This window comes from Myotis daubentonii, chromosome 1 (genome assembly GCF_963259705.1).
Source record: "Myotis daubentonii chromosome 1, mMyoDau2.1, whole genome shotgun sequence".
Classification (NCBI taxonomy): Eukaryota; Metazoa; Chordata; class Mammalia; order Chiroptera; family Vespertilionidae; genus Myotis; species Myotis daubentonii.
The window spans coordinates 232,955,078-232,973,703 of NC_081840.1; the positions used below are offsets into that span (position 1 = coordinate 232,955,078).

At 55.7% G+C, this 18,626-nt stretch overlaps 1 protein-coding gene across 15 annotated transcripts in view; it reads right to left on the reverse strand.

Moving 5' to 3' along the window:
- Positions 1-16,465, reverse strand: part of RNF4 (ring finger protein 4) — a 35,164-nt gene extending 18,699 nt beyond the window's left edge. The window contains exons 1-3 of one of the 15 annotated variants that reach the window (XM_059677267.1): positions 16,084-16,162; positions 14,906-15,029; positions 5,987-6,140 (exon numbers count right to left, since the gene is read on the reverse strand). In XM_059677267.1, the coding sequence (XP_059533250.1) occupies positions 5,987-5,995 (9 nt within the window). In that variant the 5' untranslated portion in view covers positions 5,996-6,140; positions 14,906-15,029; positions 16,084-16,162. The other 14 variants (XM_059677261.1, XR_009450216.1, XR_009450215.1 and 11 more) reach the window with 14 other exon arrangements.
- Between the last annotated feature and the right edge of the window lie 2,161 nt (positions 16,466-18,626).

Here is an 18,626-nt window from a genome sequence, read left to right on the forward strand (position 1 = left end):
AAAAGAGAAACATGGTAATTGGCGTACGACCGCTACTCTTTTCATTGGCTAATCAGCGAGATATGCAAATTAACTGTCAGCCAAGATGGCGGCCTGCAGCCAGGCAGCTTGAAACTAACATGAGGTTTGCTTGCCTCAGTGACCGAGGAAACCAACTGTTCCCCGCCTGCGGCTGCAGGCCTCTAAGCGGGCAGTTTAAGAAACAGTTTAAGAAACATTGTAACAAATACCGCCGGACTTCAGCCAGCAGATTCGCAACATTGTATGCAAAGGCCAGAAACCTACTTTCAGTCGGAGGCCTAAGAGCTGGAGCCAAGCCTCAAGCTAAAACTGGCCCAGAATAAAAAAAAAAAAAAAAAAGGAAAAAAGGAGTGGTTGGGAACTTCAGTCACTCCCAGCCTGAAAACAGCCCTCAGCCCCTCACCCAGACTGGCCAGGCACCCCAGTGGGGACCCCCACCCTGATCCAGGACACCCTTCAGGGCAAACCAGCCGGCCCCACCCATGCACCAGGCCTCTACCCTATATAGTAAAAGGGTAATATGCCTCCCGGCACCGGGATCAGCGTGACAGGGGGCAGCGCCCAAACCCCCTGATCACCCTGCGGCTGTGTGTGACAGGGGGCAGGGCCCCAACCCCCTGAGCAGCCCTGCTCTGTGCCTGATAGGGGGGAGCTCCCCAACCCTCCCCCCCCCACGGGCCCTGCTCTGTGTGTGACGGGGTAGAGCCATAACCTCCCCATCGGCCCTGCTCTGTGGGTGATAGAGGGCGGTGCCCCAACTCCCTGATGGGCCCCGCTCTGTGCGTGACATGGGGCAGCGCCCCAACTCCCCAATCGGCCCTGCTCTGAGCCCGACCAGGGGCTGCACCTAGGGATTGGGCCTGCCCTCTGCCACCCGGGAGCAGGCCTAAGCCAGCAGGTCGTTATCTCCCGAGGGGTCCCAGACTGCGAGAGGGCACAGGCCGGGCTGAGGGACCCCCCCTCCCCCCGGAGTGCACAAATTTTTGTGCACCGGGCCTCTAGTATGTATATATATATATGTTTGTGTGTGTGTGTGTGTGTGTTATACATATATATTTCAGAGAGAAGGGGAGAAGGGGGAGAGAGAAACATCAATGATAGAGAATCATGGATCGGCAGCCTCCTGCACGCCCCCCACTGGGGATCGAGCCTGCAACCCGGGCATGTGCCCTGACCAGAATTGAACTTGGGACCCTGCAGTCTGCAGGCTGATGCTCTATCCACTGAGCCAAACCGGCCAAGGCACAGCAGTCACTTTTAGAACGTTGTATTGCTTCTAGAAGAAACCCCGTGCCATCTTCCCCATCTAGCTGCCCGCCCCACCCAGCCATCTGCACACTGCTGTTTCAGACATTTCGTGGGAACGGGACCATACACAATGGGCGTTTTGTGACCGGCTGCCTCACTTGGGTGTATACCTCGGAATGGCGGGTTGCAGGGTCCTATGTGACTGATATTAGTCATTTGAGGAGCGGCCGCACCATTTCCATTCCGACAGCAGTGTGTGAGGGCTCGGATTTGTCCACATCCTCGCCAACACTTGCTATCATCTAACTTTTGGTTCTAACCTACAAGGTGACCTCGGGGTCCTGCTGAAGCATCTCTCTCTCTCTCTCTCTCTCAAGCAGTGGTTCTCAACCTTCCCAATGCCACGACCCTTTCATGCAGTTCATGTTGTGGTGACCCGCAACCATAAAATTATTTTCATTGCTACTTCATAACTAATTTTGCTACTGTTATGAATCGTAATGTAAATATCTGATATGCAAGATGTATTTTCATTGTTACAAATTGAACATAATTAAAGCATAGTGATTAATCACAAAAACAATATGTAATTATATATGTGTTTTCCGATGGTCTTAGGTGACCCCTGTGAAAGGGTTGTTTGACCCCCAAAGGGGTCGCAACCCACAGGTTGAGAACCGCTGCTCTAGAGCAACAAGCTATGCTTTTCAATTCAGTTTTAAAAATGGACGTTGTTTAAAATGTCTGCAGAAACATCCCTATTGGTAAGTTCTCGCTACTCAGGATCCACTGTGACACAGCTTGCAGGGGCTAAGTCTGTCCCAGGCCAACCTCACCCCTTGCCCCCCCCCCCCCCCCCCGCCTGCTCCTGTCTGGTACTGGGGAGGCCCTGAGGAGGGTGTTGGGGGAACCAGCCAACCCTCTGCGGGGCTGGCCACAGGCTGCATTGGGCTTTGGGAGCCAAGGGGGGAAGAGCGAGGTTCAGGAGCAGCTTTGGGCTGTGCCTGTCACGGTGACTATGCTGCTCCCTGCAGGCCAAGGTGAGCGGTGCATGAGAGCCACCTTCTCTGAATGAAGCCCTCGCAGCTGAGGAGCTCCACTGCGCCCACCGTCCTGGCTTCGACGCCTCAGAAGGCAAAGATCCAATCAGCAAAAATGAAAACTTTAAAGAGGCGACGTGGGCTCCACCTCAGAGTGACTCAGACATGGTTCACGGTCCCACGTGGGAATGCAGACAGCAGTGGGTGTGGGCAGCATGGCCCTCTGGCAGGGCCTGAGTGCAGGGAGGAGCCTGACCTTCGTTGGGAGAGAAAGTCCACTGGGCTGAAGGCTCCCTCTTCAAACACTGATCGCTGGTCACGGTCTGGCCCCCAACTCCCATCCACGGGGCAAAGGACGCCAGGTGAGGCCTCTTCCTGGCCGTCCCCACCAACCCGTTGGCTCTCCTGAGTCTGTGGGGGCAGACTGTGGGGCTCCTCGCTGGGCAGCACAGCCACAGCTACAGCCATGAGGCCAGGCTCTGGGCTCGGAGCTGGGGTCCCCAGTGCCGCAGCCCCAATCTGCAGCTCCCCTGGACCACAGCCCCCTGATCTGCAGCTCTCTGATCCGCAGCCCCCTGTGCAGTGACTCTGGGCTCATTGTGAACGTGTCATTATTCCAGGCCTGAAGGTGTGCTGGCCGCTAGGGGGCTGGCGGTGCTGGGAGCCTGCAACTGCTCAGATCCCTGCTGTGCATCCGGGCCAATTTGCATATTTCTCTATTTTACATATATATATGCTAGAGGCCCGGTGCACAAAAATTTGTGCACTCGTGGGGACAGGGGGTCCCTCAGCCCGGCCTGTGCCCTCTCGCAGTCTGGGACGCCTCAAGGGATGACTGACCACCTGCTGGCTTAGGCCCGCTCCCAGGGGGATTGAGCCTAAGATGGCAATCAGACATCCCTCTGGCAGCCCGGCAGCCCTCGGGGGATGTCCACTTGCCAGCGGGGAGCAGGCCTAAACTGCAGTCAGACATCCTTAGTGCTCCTGAGGAGGCAGGAGAGGCTCCCACCACCACCGCTTGGTTGGCAGTTAATTTGCATATCTCACTGATTAGCCAATGGGAAGGGTAGCGAAGTTATGGTTAATTACCATGTTTCTCTATTATTAGGTAGACGATATATATATATATATATGATTATGTATAAGTGGGTATTGTAAAAATTAAGTTATGAAATTATTAAAACGTTTCTTACATACCGTTATATTGGCTGGACTGCAAAAATATTTGCTGTGGGCCGCATGCAGCCTGCGGGCCTGGAGTTTGACATGCTTGGTCTATAGGAGGATGCTCACGCTTCACACCTCACACGACTGGGTCACCACCCAGGGCCAGGAAGCCCTTCTTTAACCAAGTGACAGACCCACCTTGTTTGCATTTCTATTGGCCTCATTGAGCCCTTTTTGTTTTTAGCCCCAAGACCTTCCGTTTCCCCAGGTTTTATCCACTGTGGAAAGCAGGTCTTCCTTTCAGAAATCTGGCCTCTAACCATCAGGTGTGGTTTTCCCTCCACCCTCAACTCAAAGAAAGGGAGTTTTCTAAGCCTGTCCCCAGGGTTGCCTGAGAGGCACGACTCCAGACTCTGCCTGGCCTTCCTTCCACGCCCCTGGCACTTCCACCTGGCCAGCCTGAAAGGCAAGTGGACCAGCACCCCCTGCAGCCTTCCTCAAATGCGACAGAGCCTCCCGCACAAGCCTGTCGCCTTGCCATCCCCGTATGGTCTGCCCTGTGCACACCTCACAGCTGCACCTGTTATGCTTCCCAGTGACTGATTTGGCGGCTCCTTCCCTACTGAGCCTGACCTCCCTCGCCAGCAGCAGCCTGGCAGAGCTGCCACAAGACTTGGTGACATGACAAAAGGCCATTACCACCCCAGGTGCTCCATGCTGCCCTGGCATTGCCTCGGGCCTGGGGAAGGACTGTTCACTGCTAGGGATACCCGCACAGGGCCCCAGAGCACCCCAGCCCAGCCTCAGTAGGCAAGAGAAAAGCCTGATTCTGCGTCTAGACAACTCCTCTGTCACATGGCCACTTGAGGAGCTGGGTTTAGCGACTTCCTATGGATGGAGGGGCAGGGACCATCCTGGGGCCAGAGGAAGCGGCAGCAGCTCAGGCCTCCAGTGATGAGTGGCCTGTCCGAGGGCCACCCAGCTGGTGAGGCTGCTGCCCACTCATGGCTTCCACAGCAGCCTCCAGGTGACCGAGGACTCCTGCACCTTTACCCCATTCTCCTGCAGGTGGCCTTGCATCTGCTTGTCTCGGAAAAGGACCAGATCTTTCTGAGTAGACACGCTGCACAGACCCTCATGCCCACTGCAGCCCATGTGGTTTCTGATCACCACTGAGTGAGTGAAGAGGCAGCCACAGCCCTGGCCTAAGTCCAGGTGCTGGACCTGACCACCCCATCGTGGGCACTGTAGCAATGTGTCCCCAATACCGTCCCCCTCCCCCCCAGACCTCCACAGCAATCCCCTTTCCTGGCTGCCCCCTCAGCCCCTCCATGCCTTTAACCTGGCCTTGTCCCCAGCCTGGACTACCCGTCCCTCCCTGCCTTCACCCGACCGATTCTTACAGCTTTCAGAGACCTACTCAAATGTCCCCTCCATCACAGGGACATGCCTCCTGTGCCCAGCTTGACTGTCCGGGATCCTCCTGCAAGTACACTCCCCTGGGGCAGGGAGGACGTGCTGTTCGGTCAGGGCCCAGAAGAGAAACTGTAGAACGTATGCTAGGACTTTGCACCCTCGCCCTTCTCTGCCCTCCTGCCCCTCAACACAGCTCCCTTCTTCCTGAGGGCAGAACCCAAAGGGTCCACAGTTCTCAGGTAAACATGACCGCCTAGCTCTCTCCCATCCGGACGACACTTAACTGCACACACGCTCCTACACGCTACACTGCTGCCTGTCCAGACCCCCGAGCAGAGCGTGGGCTCAGAGGGGAGGTACCAGCTCAGGACTGTGCTTCCCTGCGTGGTCAGGAGGATGGGGGGGAGGGGGGGGCAGTGAATGGAAAAGGAAACATTTCTATTATCGTTCACCCAGGAGCCATTGGAGCAACCTCACCCTGCCCCACCCCCACCCCACCCCCACCCCCACCCCCACCCCCACCCCCACCCCCACCCCCTCTGACCCTGCAAGGAAAGCAAGGCTGTTTCACATCTGGTCCACCTGATGGGAGTTCAGCATCTCACTGAACAGCTGTCTTGAGTTAGATCACTGGATCAACCCTGTCGGTAGGGGGTGAAGGTGGGGAGGACGACCTTCGGGCAGCCTTCCCTGGAGTCAAGGGGCTCCTGGTGATACCAAGGCAGAGCTGCTGCTGCACCCGAGAACAGCTCACAGCACAGTTATGACGACGCACCCACTTTGGTCGCCGAGTAAGAGAGCTCTAAGGATTCTTACCACCACGCTCACGTTGGACCCAGAACGACACAGGGAAGGAACTGAAGGGAAGGTGGAAACTGGGCTGTGAAAGGTTACATAAGCCAGAGCCTAACATTCTAGGATGGACAGCTGCCCTGCAGGCACGGACTTCCCAACCCTCAGCCTCCCTTCAGAAGGCCACGCAGACCTTGGCCGACTAGACAGCATGTCGCTCTCACTCCCGAAGGTCCTGACCTGGGCTCCTCAGACGCACCTCGCTGTGCCATCGGAACAAGTTCCGAGGTGGGAGAACTCACCGTGCTCATGGTGCTTCCCGGCTGCACCCACAGAGAAGGAAGTGACTGAGCCAAGGCCTGCAGGGACGTCCAGCGTTCTCAGTCACTCATGCCTGCTGCTCACTCATCCTCTGGCTGCCACGGCATTCGGGGCCACACAGATGTCCTCCAAGTCCTGAAGAGCAAACACATCAAGCTGATCAACACTGCCACCTGCGTGGTCACCTCCACGGTGCCACCGGTCACAGGTCCTTTCTGCCGGCGGGGCCTTTGCTGAACACTCTGCAACGTGCCCTTCAGCCCACATCCCCCTCAGGAAACGAGCTCTCCTGTGGATGCAGGACCACTGACCCCAGAGCCTGTCAACCTGCCCTCGTCCTGGTGCTGAGAGCCCTGTGATAGCTGCTGGGAAAAGAGGAGAATCCACCGCCTCACGTGGCCTCACCGACCCTTTCGCAATGGGAAGGACAGAGTTCCCAGGCTGCAGCCGAGCCCAACCAAGGCCCTTGGCTCTTCCCGCGACGTCACTGCCTGCGTCCTCTGGAGGAGACGAGAGCCACCCCCCGACTCGCCCTGTGGCCAAGGGAGAGTGACGGACCAAGAGTGTGAATGGGTAGCCCAGGAGGAGGTTCCAGGAGGGGCAGAGAAAGAAGATGCAGAGGCTGCCGGAGAAGGAGGGGCCCTGGGTTTCACCGGGAGGTGGCAGCTAACCACAGCCCAGTCAGTGTCAGGGAGGCAGTGGCTAAAGGAGCAGCAGGGAAGTAAAACCCTGGAGCCGGCACAGGCTCACCTGAGGCCGTGTCACACCAGGCTCTGGTCAGCAGGTCTGGGATGAGCTCGCAACGTGCATTTCAGACAGGTTCCTAACAGCGCTGCCGGCGCTGCTCCAGCGGCCACCTCCCAACTGACCTCCCGCCGCAGCGCCCGCCCCCACGCTAAAGCACACACCGATCACAACGACCTTTGCCTGGTCCGTCAAGTCCCCATTCCTAAGCATGGCCTGTGGAGAAAGGCCGGCCTTGCAGCCAGGCGCCTCCACGCCCTCCTTGTGGCCATGGGTGAGGCACTGACCTCTGTGCCCCGTTTCCTCACCCACAAGGCAGGACAGCACCACTCCACGCTGTGTGGGGACCACAGGCCCAGTGCAGAGCGTGGGCAGTGGGGTGCACACTTTAAAGGCTGTGGGTGACCCCGCCGCCGCCTTCCCCAGCAACCCCACTGCACAGCTCCCCTTTCCTCAAGCCCTTAGGGGTGCTGTGTAGCCGATGGGCTGCAGCCCCACCTCGCTCACTGGCCAGTAGGGCTCCTGCCCTCATGCAGCAACAACTCAGCCACCAGCTCCAGTGCTCTCGCCGTGGCACGCGCTCCGCGAGACGCAGGACAAGGAGGCCGCGGTCTGTCCCTGCGCAGCTGGTCTTTCTCTCGCACCCGGTGGCTGCACCCTGCATGCCTGCACCTAGCACCTCTTTACCCGTCTGCACCCGTGGGGTTTGGAGGGACAGCTCTTCACTGTGTCACTCTCTGTAGACTTACTGGCAGGCCTCAGGTGGGGGCACACCCTGGGCCACGTGTGCTCCCCCCGAGAATGGCACAAGTTCTTCCCAAAGCAGCACCTCACCTGGTGAGCCCCCACCTTGGCCTGGTCTGCACAGACAGGGGAGGCGCCCCAACAGCTCCAACAGCCTCACAAGACCTGCCCCAACTCCCCAAGTCCAACACGTTTATGTTCCTGAGCAAGAAGTGTCTTGCATCTGGAGGTACCCCCACAACGGAGCTTTCTTTGGGGAAAAGCCATCTACACCAGGGGTGTCTCAGAATTGAGAAGATGGCTTTAATTTGAGATTGCCATGTGGTTGTTACAGGTGTCTTGTGCTGTGCCCGAGGTGCCCCCACTGCGTGGCCTGCACACCCCCCTTGCCCTCCGAAACCAGCCTCCTGCATCCCAGCAACCCCAGCGAGACTGCTTTCCAGGAGTTTCCTCACTCTCTATCCTCTCGCCCCAAGGCCCCAAGGTCAGGCATTCTATCCCAAAGCTGTTCTTTTGGGGATAGCAAGGGCCAGTGGCCAGAGGACAGAGGAAGCTGGGAAGCTGGCCTTCGGGAAACCTACCCAGGGGCTGGGTCGCACCAGGTGTAGGGAAAGCAGGGCCTCCCCAGCAGACCAGGTGGGAACGGGGAAGGTGTGGGTGGGTGGGCAGAGGCTAACTCCCCACACCGTGCCGCGCCATCCTGACTCTAGGTGGCTCCCTGCGCACTCACTCTCCTGAGGGAGCTGGTGTGCAGACACAAGGGGCCCTCATCGTGTTGACTTAGAGGTGGCTGAGCAGGCCCCGTGCATTTGGATGAGCTGGCTGGGCAACCACCTTATGCGGTGTGGTGCCGTGATAGCAGGGAAAATGCGTAGGCACTAACTAGATCAATGGTTGCCAACCGGTGGTCAGTGGACCACTGGTGGTCCGTGAGGTCTGAGAGGTTGGTGACCGCTAGACTAGATCACATCTCCCCTTTAAAACCATAAACACAGAATCATTCCCATGTTATGTTATGCACTTCCAAAAATGGAATTTCAAAAGTAGGATTACAGACGTGTGTTACAAAGAAACAATATTTTGCCTTGGCTGCATGGCTCAGCTGGTTTGAGTGTTGTCCCTACACCCAAGGGTCATGGGTTTGATCCCTGGTTGGGGCATGTAGGGGAGGCAACCGACCATGTTTCTCTCTCCCTTCCTTTCTACAAATCAATTTTAAAAAATATTTTCTTGCATGAGGATCGAAAAAAAAAAAAAAAAGCAAGAATCTTTTAAAGACCGTTCCGTGTATACCCAAGTATACTTGGCAATGGACCAGGGCATTACAAGTTGCAATAACTTTCATCTCAAAGCTCCTGAAATGGAACTTTATGACATGCTCACATCACAACCAGGCCTTGGTACTAAGAAAAACAGGAGCCTCTGGAGTGTTACACAAAGAAGACGCGTGGCAAACAGCCAGCACCGTGCAGCCGGCAGTCTGCGCCATGGAGCCTTGCATACATACATGCTTGACCTCCGTGCCTCAGCTTCGCCACCTTTCACGTGGGAAACGCCCCTTCCCCTGCAGCTGTCCTATGGGACAGAAGTGCCCAGTATGGCTCTGAGCACCCGGAGGCTCCATCAGCTGATTCATTCAGCGACTATGCACAGGGTCAGCCTGCTCCAGAAAGAGGAGTGAACGCAGCAGACAAGAAGCAATATTCTAAGGGGAAAGACCATCAGTATTAGGTAAAGACTGCGTATTGTGCCAGAAGGGCCAGAAGTCATGGCTCTTCTGACAAGTGTAAGAGCAAAGCGAGCTTTCAACCCCAGGAAGAACTGGGACAAGTGTTGCCGGCTCTTCTCCTAAAGGAGGCCCAGCAGCCTCACCCTCTGCCCTCCCCTCGGGGACCAGACAAATGGATGTGGCAAAACCAGGAAGCAGCAGACAGTGCTTGGACAGACAGTTTGCCTGATGACCCGAGGAAGTCCCAGAGGCAGGGGCCTCACCCCGCGCAGTGCCTGCACACAGGGAGCCCTCCTTCCCCCGCGCAGGACCATCAAGGACTGCCTTCTCTTCCACTGGAGGACAGACCAGCTTCCCCGGGACAGAGATGCTCGACTTCTGTGATGCAGGCCGCGAGAAAGAGAATGAGCTTTAGCTTCTGAAAAACCTATGAAAAAGGTTAGTACCAACGAAAAGATTCTTCAGCCTTAAACAGAAATTCCTGATACATGCTGAAGACATTACACTCAGTGAAGCAACACACAAAAGGACAAATACTGCATAATTCCTCTTATGTGAGGTACTGAGAGCCATCAATCCAAAGACAGAAAGTAGACTGGGCCTGGCCGGTGTGGCTCAGTGTTTGAGTGTGACCTATGAACCAGGAGATCACGGTTCCATTCCTGGTCAGGGCACATGCCTGGGGAAGTGGGGGGGGCGTGCAGGAGGCAGCCAAACAATGATCCTTTCTCACCATTAATGCTGCTATCTCTCTCTCCCTCTTCCTTCCTCTCTGAAATCAGTAATAATAAAAAAATACACACGCACACGCACACATTTTTTTAAAGAAAGAATGGTGAGAGAAACCAAGATGGCGGCATAGGTAAATATCGGAAATTGCTGCCTCACACAACCACTTCAAAAATACAAAAGACAAAACGGGCATCATCCAGAACCACAGGAAGGCTGGCTGAGTGGAAATTCTACAACTAGAAGGAAAGAGAAAAGCACACTGAGACTCGGAGAAGCTGTGGAAGTAAAGTGCAGAGGTACGGAGGCGCACGTGGAAAGGGCTGGCAACTGAGGACGAGGCTGTCTTTTTGGAAGGCAGCTATGCTCACCACTATACCACCAATGCGCGGCTGTCTTTTTGAATCAGGAGGGAGTCTCAAGCTCCCGACTGCTCTGAACTCCAGTTCCGGGCGAGTCTCTGGGGACCCAGACTCATACGGGGAGAAACTGGACTGTCTGGCAGCGGGCAGAACTTGGAACTCAGGGTGGCTTTCCCTCAGAGGTGCTTGCAGCGATTACCGGGACACTGAGACGCGGGGCCCCTTAGGCCAGGGCTGAGGATCAGCCACAGCTGCTTGCTCCACCCTTTGATTCCCTGAGACCCGGCCCCACCCAGGCTGCGGCAGAGGCTTTTGCATATGAATGCCCTGGCCCTTTGCAACCTGAAAATTATCTAACAAATTGCAGCTGGGCCAGACAGACCCAGAACTTCCAAGAGAAGGCCCAAGGCCCCACAGCAGCTTGCATTGCTTCACAGCTGGGCCTCATCTGGGCACCTCCAAACCCCAAACAATGAAGGGGAATCTGCAGATCTCTCCATAGCTCCTGCTGGGTAGCCTCAGGCAGAGGCTAAGTTAGCACCTCCTTAGAGATCCAAGAGCCAGTGTACCCAGTGGTCAGAGTGGGACCATCCAGATTGCAACCCCTCGGACCCATAAGGGACACACTCAGGGGGCAGACTCAGTGAGCACCAAAGCCCCACTGAAGCAAGTCTTGCCCCAGGAGGGGTGTCTCCAGCACAGTTCTCCCACTGCAGACACAGCTGATTCTCACTGCCAATTGGCCTGGAGGTCAATTCCTCCCAGTGATCCTACAACAATCAAGGCATAACTACAACAAGACTGTGCACCAAGCCCACAAGGGGGTGCACCAAGAAGTGTCCACCTCAGGTAATTGGGGAGGCTGAGCCACTGGGCCCTATAGGACACCTAGCACAGAAAGCCACTCTATCAACACAGGGAAGCATAAAAAATGCGGAGACAAAGAAACAGGTCACAAATGACAGAAATGGAGGAAAGCAAACAACTGGATATAGAGTTAAAAACCACACTTCTAAGGTTTTTCAAGAATTTTCTAGAAACTGCTGATAAATTTAGTGAGACCCTCAAGAAATCTAGTGAGACCCTTGAGGTTATGAAAAAGGACCAACTTGCCGAAACCGGTTTGGCTCAGTGGATAGAGCGTCGGCCTGCGGACTGAAAGGTCCCAAGTTCAATTCCAGTCAAGGGCATGTACCTGGGTTGCGGGCACATCCCCAGTGGGAGATGTGCAGGAGACAGCTAATCGATGTTTCTAAATCTCTATCTCTCTCCCTTCCTCTCTGTAAAAAAAATCAATAAAATATATTTTAAAAAAAAAGAAAAGAAAAGGACCAACTAGAAATTAAGCATACACTGACTGAAATAAAGAATATTATACAGGGTTCCAACAGCAGACTAGAGGACCCCAAGAATCAAGTCAAAGATTTGAAATACGAAGAAGCAAAAAAACACCCAACTGAAAAAACAAAAAGAAAAAAGAATCCAAAAATATGAAGATAGTGTAAGGAGCCTCTGGGACAACTTCAAACGTACCAACATCCAAATTATGGGGGTGCCAGAAGAAGAGAGAGAGCAAGATATTGAGAACCTATTTGAATAATGACAGAAAACTTCCCCTACCTGGTTTAAGAAATAGACTTACAAGTCCAGGAAGCACAGAGAACCCCAAACAAAAGGAAGCCAAAGAGGACCACACCAAGACACATCCTAATTAAAATGCCCAGAGCAAAAGACAAAGAGAGAATCTTAAAAGCAGCAAGAGACAGACAGTCAGTTACCTACAAGGGAATACCCATACGACTGTCAGCTGATTTCTCAACAGAAATTTTGCAGGCCAGAAGGGAGTGATGAACGCCAAGAACCTACAACCAAGATTACTTTATCCAGCAAAGCTATCATTCAGAACTGAAGGTCAGATAAAGAGCTTCACAGATAAGGAAAAGCTAAAGGAGTTCATCACCACCAAACCAGTATTTTATGAAATGCTGAAAGGTATCCTTTAAGAAGAGGAAAAAGAAGAAAAAGGTAAAGATACAAATTATGAACAACAAATACACATCTATCAACAAATGAATCTAAGAATCAAGTGAATAAATAATCTGATGAACAGAATAAACTGGTGATTATAATAGAATCAGGGGCATAGAAAAGGAGTGGACTGACTATTCTCGAGGGGGAAAGGGGTGTCGGGGGGGTGTGGGAAGAGACTGGATAAAAATTGTGCACCTATGGATGAGGACAGTGGGGGTGGGTAAGGGCAGAGGGTGGGTTGGGAACTGTGTGGAAGGGAGCTATGGGGGGGAAAAAGAGGAACACCTATAATAATCTGAACAATAAAGATTTAATTTAAAAGAAAGAAGGAAGGAAGGAAGGAAAGGAGGGAGGGAGGGAGGGAGGGAGGGAAGGAAGGAAGGAAGGAAGGAAGGAAGGAAGGAAGGAAGGAAGGAAGGAAGGAAGGAAGGGAGGAAGGGAGGGAGGGAGGGAGGTGGGTGGGTAGGTAGGTAGGTAGGTGACAGCCAGGGGCTGGGGTTATGTTTGGTGAATACGGAGCTGGGTCTGGGAAGGATAAAACAAGTCCTAGAGATGAATGGTGGTGAGGGTTTCACAACAACGTGAATGTACTTAATGCCACTGAACATCTAAAAGTGCTTCAAATGGTCTGCTTCATGTTGTGTATTTTTTTTACCAAAACAAAACTAAAAATAACTTCACCTAATATTCCTTTTCTAGGCATTTTAAATAGGTTTAGTCAAGGATTCAGAAATGCTCTGCAGTGGGCACAGCCCTGGAAACATCTGGAAGGTGTTGCCTGGAGTGGGATCGTCGGCCTCCCGCGTCCCTGAGAGCCCAGGACTCACACACAGACACAGCCCCAGCAACCGGGCTCCTCCTCTTCTCAAAGCGGCCGCCCGTACAAGTGTCTCTACAGCTTCCCAGGCCTCCCATGCCAGGCTGACCCTCTGGTCAACGAACCCTGCAGCCCCGCCTGACGCGGTTGTAGCAGTGACTGGTTTGGAGGATCTTCAACAAGTGGGAGCGATGATAAAAGCCGGCAGGTGAGAAGCAGTCCACCTGGTCCCACAACTACTTCTCTGTAGAAGGGTTTCTCTGGGTCACCACAGAAGCCAAGCGGGGTGGCTTCTCCACCTCTCTGACCCCAACTTTTCGTGTTCTTTCCGCCATGGTGGCCTGGGATCTAGGGGGCTGGTGACACAAATAAGGCAATTCCTGGGGGCCATGTGCAAGGGTGATATCATGGAACCTAAGAGGCCAGTGGGGCAAATCACCCTCAGGTACTGAGCCACTACCTCCCCCTCTTTCCCGGGTCAAGACCACTTTCACCATAAAACTCCAAGAAGGGAGGCAGGCGTACTGGGCCTGTATGGATGGCATCCGAGTCCCAGTCTGTGAGATGAGAAAGCCAGCCGGGAAGCTTGCTGCTTTCTATTGAATCCTGGACCTGGATGGGTGCTGTGTGTGGAAGGAATCTAGGCCCAGGCCCTGGAGGTGGGTGGGGTGGGGGTGAAGGCTGGTCACAGGCTCACAAATTAGATTCAGCTGAGCAGTGCAGCGCAGGGGGAAACCCTCATTTGCAGCCGGTGGCGGGGCTGGTCTCTCCCTTCTCTCCCCAGGCAGGTGCAGTGGGCTGGCTAACCAACGATGCAAGCTCTGTAGGGCTGGCCAAGCCCAGGCCAGAGGCACTAATCTTGGTGGTGGGATCCCACATCTGGGCCAGTAAGCAACAGCAGATGAAGGCATAGATGCGAGTCACATCTCAATCATGTTCTATAGGAGACACCTTAGCCTCCAGATTCCTAACTTGGGGACCGTGCAAGATGCAGACAATGGAACAACGCAGGACACACCAAGCCGTTTTCATCCAGCACACGAGCCAATCACCGGTGCACGAGATGGACTTGCTAACAGAAGAGCCAGTGAGGAACTGCCCTGGTCCAGCTACTCTTCTCTCTCGCTGGTCCTGAGGCCGCTAGTCTTGCCCACCTCTGTGCCATGCTTAGCAAGGCGACTTTTCTGAAACAACCCTGTTACTTCCTGCAGACAACTCAGTTTAGTGGCTTCCCATTTGGCCGGAAGGTAAATTCTGAATCCCTCCACAGGTGAGCACACAAAGATCTCCTGGGACCCCTCTACCCCCGCCCCAGTCCCAGTCCTCCAACAGTCTAGTCCAGAGGTTCTCAACCTGTGGGTCGCGACCCTTTGGCGGTCAAATGACCTTTTCACAGGGTCGCCTAAGACCATCCTGCATATCAGATATTTACATTACGGTTCATAACAGTAGCAACATTACAGTTACGAAGTAGCAACGACAATAATTTTGTGGTTGGGTCACAACATGAGGAACTGTATTTAAAGGGCCAGAAGGTTGAGAACCGCTGGGTCTGTACTGCAATCTCAGGCAGTTCCTCTCCTCCCCTGCACCCTCGCTGCTCGGCCCTGGGGCCGTGCCAGGCTTCTCCTGTTCACTGCTACACCCCGAGCAGAAAGCGCGTCGCACGGCAGACCCCAACCACGCGCTGACTTATAATATTAAGGAATGCGATCCCTAAAGGGGCGAAAAGAAATCTTCCAACCAGAGCTGGGAGCTCAAGTCCAGGCCATATAAAAAGACGACGAAGCATCTTCCCACTGGAGTGTTCCCGCCTCACATGAAACCCATAGATGAACGGGAGCCCATGCGTCCCCGCATCCACTTAACTAAAAGACAAGAAAAAGAAAAATGAGAACATGCCCTCACTGTCCGCCTTTCGCCACCAACCGGCCCCACACCCCTGCTTCCGGGCCGCGAAGGCCTGGTCTTGCCGGTAGGGACGCGAGGCGCTGGTTCGCTCCGCCGGCAGCCGGGGGCCGCGTGACCTTGGGCGGCGGGAGCCGAGTGCAGGCCGAGACCCGAGGCGGGCTCCGGGGACGGAACCAAGGTGGGCCCGGGGGTGTCGACGGGCGCGGACGCGGATCAGACAAAAGCCGCCCCCCCCAGCAAGTCGGCTGCCGCGGGCTCCGGGCGGCTCCGGGGCCGGGGCGCTCTCCCCGCTCCCTCCACGGGTCGCAGGGTGGGACGGGGCCCTCACCGAGCACGACGTTCCGGGACCCGCGCCGCGGCGTGGGACCCGGCCTCCCCTCCGGCACCTGTCTGCCGGCACCCAGGGGGCGGGCCTCCGCCCGAGCGGTCACGGGCTCCACCCCCGACCGGAAGGCGAGGACTCCCTGAGCTCAGGCCCCAGCGGGGCGCCCCCACTCTTGCAGCCCGGAGGAGGCCCCGCCACGAGGTCCAGGCGGGCTCGCAGGCCCACTGCTGTGGGGACCGGCGCGAACACACAAAGGCGGCGGCGTCAGCAGGAACAAAAACCTGGCCCAGTCTCCCCCGGGGCCCACCGCCCTGCCGGACTCTCCGGGTGACCTTGGGAGCGTCCCTCCACCCCCCACCCCAGCCTCAGTTTCCCCGATTATGCTACTAACCGAGCGCAGCAGGCCGCCGCCCGCCCGAGCAGCCGAGACCCAGGGCGAGGCCTCCCCACTTCTGTTGACCCCGCCGGGCCGGGATCGTGCAACCACGCGGACGGCGGCGCGGGCGGGCGGGCGAGGAGGCTTGCGGTCCCGGGGAAGGCCCGGCGTCGGGGCCTGAGGGAGGTCGGACGCGCCAAGGCGGCTCCTGGGCCGCAGCTCCAAGGTTTCTACAGGCCGCGCGGCCGCCCGAGCCCCGTACCCGCCCGGCCCTGGCCTGCCGCTCCCTCCCCGCGAGGCCTGGCTGTACCTGGGCTGCTCTGGGCTGGTAGGCGCCCCGCCGACGCACTCGAGCTAGGAAGCACCTTCGGAAGAGGCTGCGGAGAGGCACTCCAGCCAGACGCCACCACCTCAACAGCGACCCACTTCCGCTCCTGGAGGCCTTGGCTCCGCCCCCTGGCGTTTCTATTGGCTGCCGCCAGCTCTGCTCCCGCGTTTTACGGGTCGAGGGGGTATATTTTCAATGCTATTGGAAGAGATAACCGTCTATTATCGCTTTGAAACGCGGCTTCCGGCCCCGCTCAGTCTCGCGAGCTCAAACTCCCATCTCCTCGCGCGAGATACGCGGCCGGCGCCCCTCGCTCGCCCGCAAGGCCTCTCGGGAGTTGTGGTCTGCGGGGGTAGAACGGCGGACGGGCGGCGGGGAGCGGGACTGTGGGGCATGCGGCCCTTACGCTCGCTGGTACCCGACCTAATCCGCCCCTCTCCCGGCCTCCGCTTCCCCCCCTATTGGAGAGGCCTTTGTGAACTATGTTCCCGGGGGGAAGTGGGCCTGGATCCGCAGCCCCTCCAGGGTGCCCTGGGCCGGAGTCTGTCCCTGTGGCGCTAGACCCTGAGCAGCCCAGCCCGGCCCACCTGCCGGAACCCGGAGGAGGCGCTCGCCCCGGACTAGGGCAGCGCCAGGAAGAGGCGGCCCTTCTTCCTCTGCAGGCTGGGGCTGCTTAGTGTGGAGACAGCGCCTGGACCAGGCGTGCCCTGAAGTCCACCCGCCTTTGGATTGCCAGTTCTGGGAGCTAATGATTCCCCTTTGAATCTCCTGGATCTCCCGAGGGCCTCCCTGGACAGGTCATCATCAATGTATTACCTTGCTATCAAATGAAATGGGTTTGAGACACACAGAATATAAGAAATGCCATGCTTATTTCTCTAAATGAAATTTAATCTCCCAGCTCTAATGTAAAAAATGTATATTTTATTGATTTCAGAAGGGAAGGGAGAGAGAATCATCAATAATGAGCCCTAGCCGGTTTGGCTCAGTGGTTAGAGCTTCGACCTGCGGACTGAAGGGTCCCAGGTTCGATCCCTGTCAAGGGCAGGTACCTTGGTTGCAGGCTCCTCCCCAGTGTGGACGAAAGGGGCCACAGGCTGACCTGACAAGCTCAGGGGAGGCCTGCATGGCAGACTTGCAAACTCAGAGACCTAGAGTCACCACAAAGGATGGTCTGAAATTAAACTTTAGCTAAAGCAGTTACGGTGGGCAGTTACGTCCTAGGCCGGTATCTTCACTGACGAGGTCAACCTTTACCTTAACTGAGCCTATCTGTCTTTTTGCATCTATGATAACACACCCTTTGAAATGTCTGGGTAACTTGTAACTTCCCTTTTTCTGGAGCCCTTGGGGCACAACCCAATGTGCTCGGCGCCAGGACAGAGACCACAAATTCCATCATTATGTTAATTGATCCTGCACCCACCTAAGCATGTGTCCATCATTTCACTTTTTATCCAATCCCAGGGGTTTCCTCGCTTTGCTTTATCCCTCCTCCTTAATCTGTCACCAATGAATTCCATGTAACCCACCTACGTCCCTCCTTTGATTGCAAATGTATAAATACAGATGTAACCCCGCCATTCTCCGGAGCATTATCTCAATTCCTTGAGGCTCTGCTTCCCGGCATATGTCGACAGTTTGGCTCAAATAAACTCAGAAAAGTTCTTTACAGGTTTCAATGGTTTTTACATTAACACCAGCCTGGGCCCTGGTCAGGGCATGTGCAGGAGGCAACCAATCGATGTGTTTTTCTCACATCGATATTTCTGTCTTTCTTTCACTCTCTAAAAATCAATGGAAAAATATCCTCGGGTGAGGATTTTTAAAAAAAGAAACATCAGTGATGAGAGAGCATCATTGAGCGGCTGCCTCCTGCATGCCTCCTGCTGGGACTCCAGCCCACAACCTGGGCATGTGCCCTGACCTGGAATCCAACCGTGACCACCGTCACCACCTGGTTCCTAGCTGGACACTCAACCACAGCCACACTGGCAGGGCTCCCAGCTCTAATTGGACAGGGAGGTGGGAAATTCCTCTCTTTACCAGCCTGGGTTGTGGGCAAGTCCTGGGGTTCTGACGCAGTTCAGAATACTGTGGGAGAACGCTGTTCTTTTTGCTCTTGTCACTTCCTGACGGAATGTCCTGGGGTCCAGCCTCCCCCTCTGAGGTGTCATCTTCTCTGCAGACCCAAGCGGGGGGGGGGGGGGTCTCTCTCCTGGACCTCTGCCCACCTGGCAGTCTCCGGCCCCGTGCCGTGGGCTTGCCCACTGTCTCCTTCCTGGGAGTGGCAGCTTAGCCAGCCTGTTCCCAAGGCCACCCCCTCTCCAGCCTGGGGCTGGGACCCAGGACCCAGGAGAATGAATCCATCCCTGTCCCCGGCAGGCAGGTGCCCAGCGGCTCAACCTCGCTCTTGGGGTGATGCTGAGGGGATGGGCAGTGCTCAGCTTCGGGCCCTGGTTCTGGGCCATGTCACCTCACCTCTCGGCACCAGGGTTCACCCACTGAATAGGGATGGGGGACAA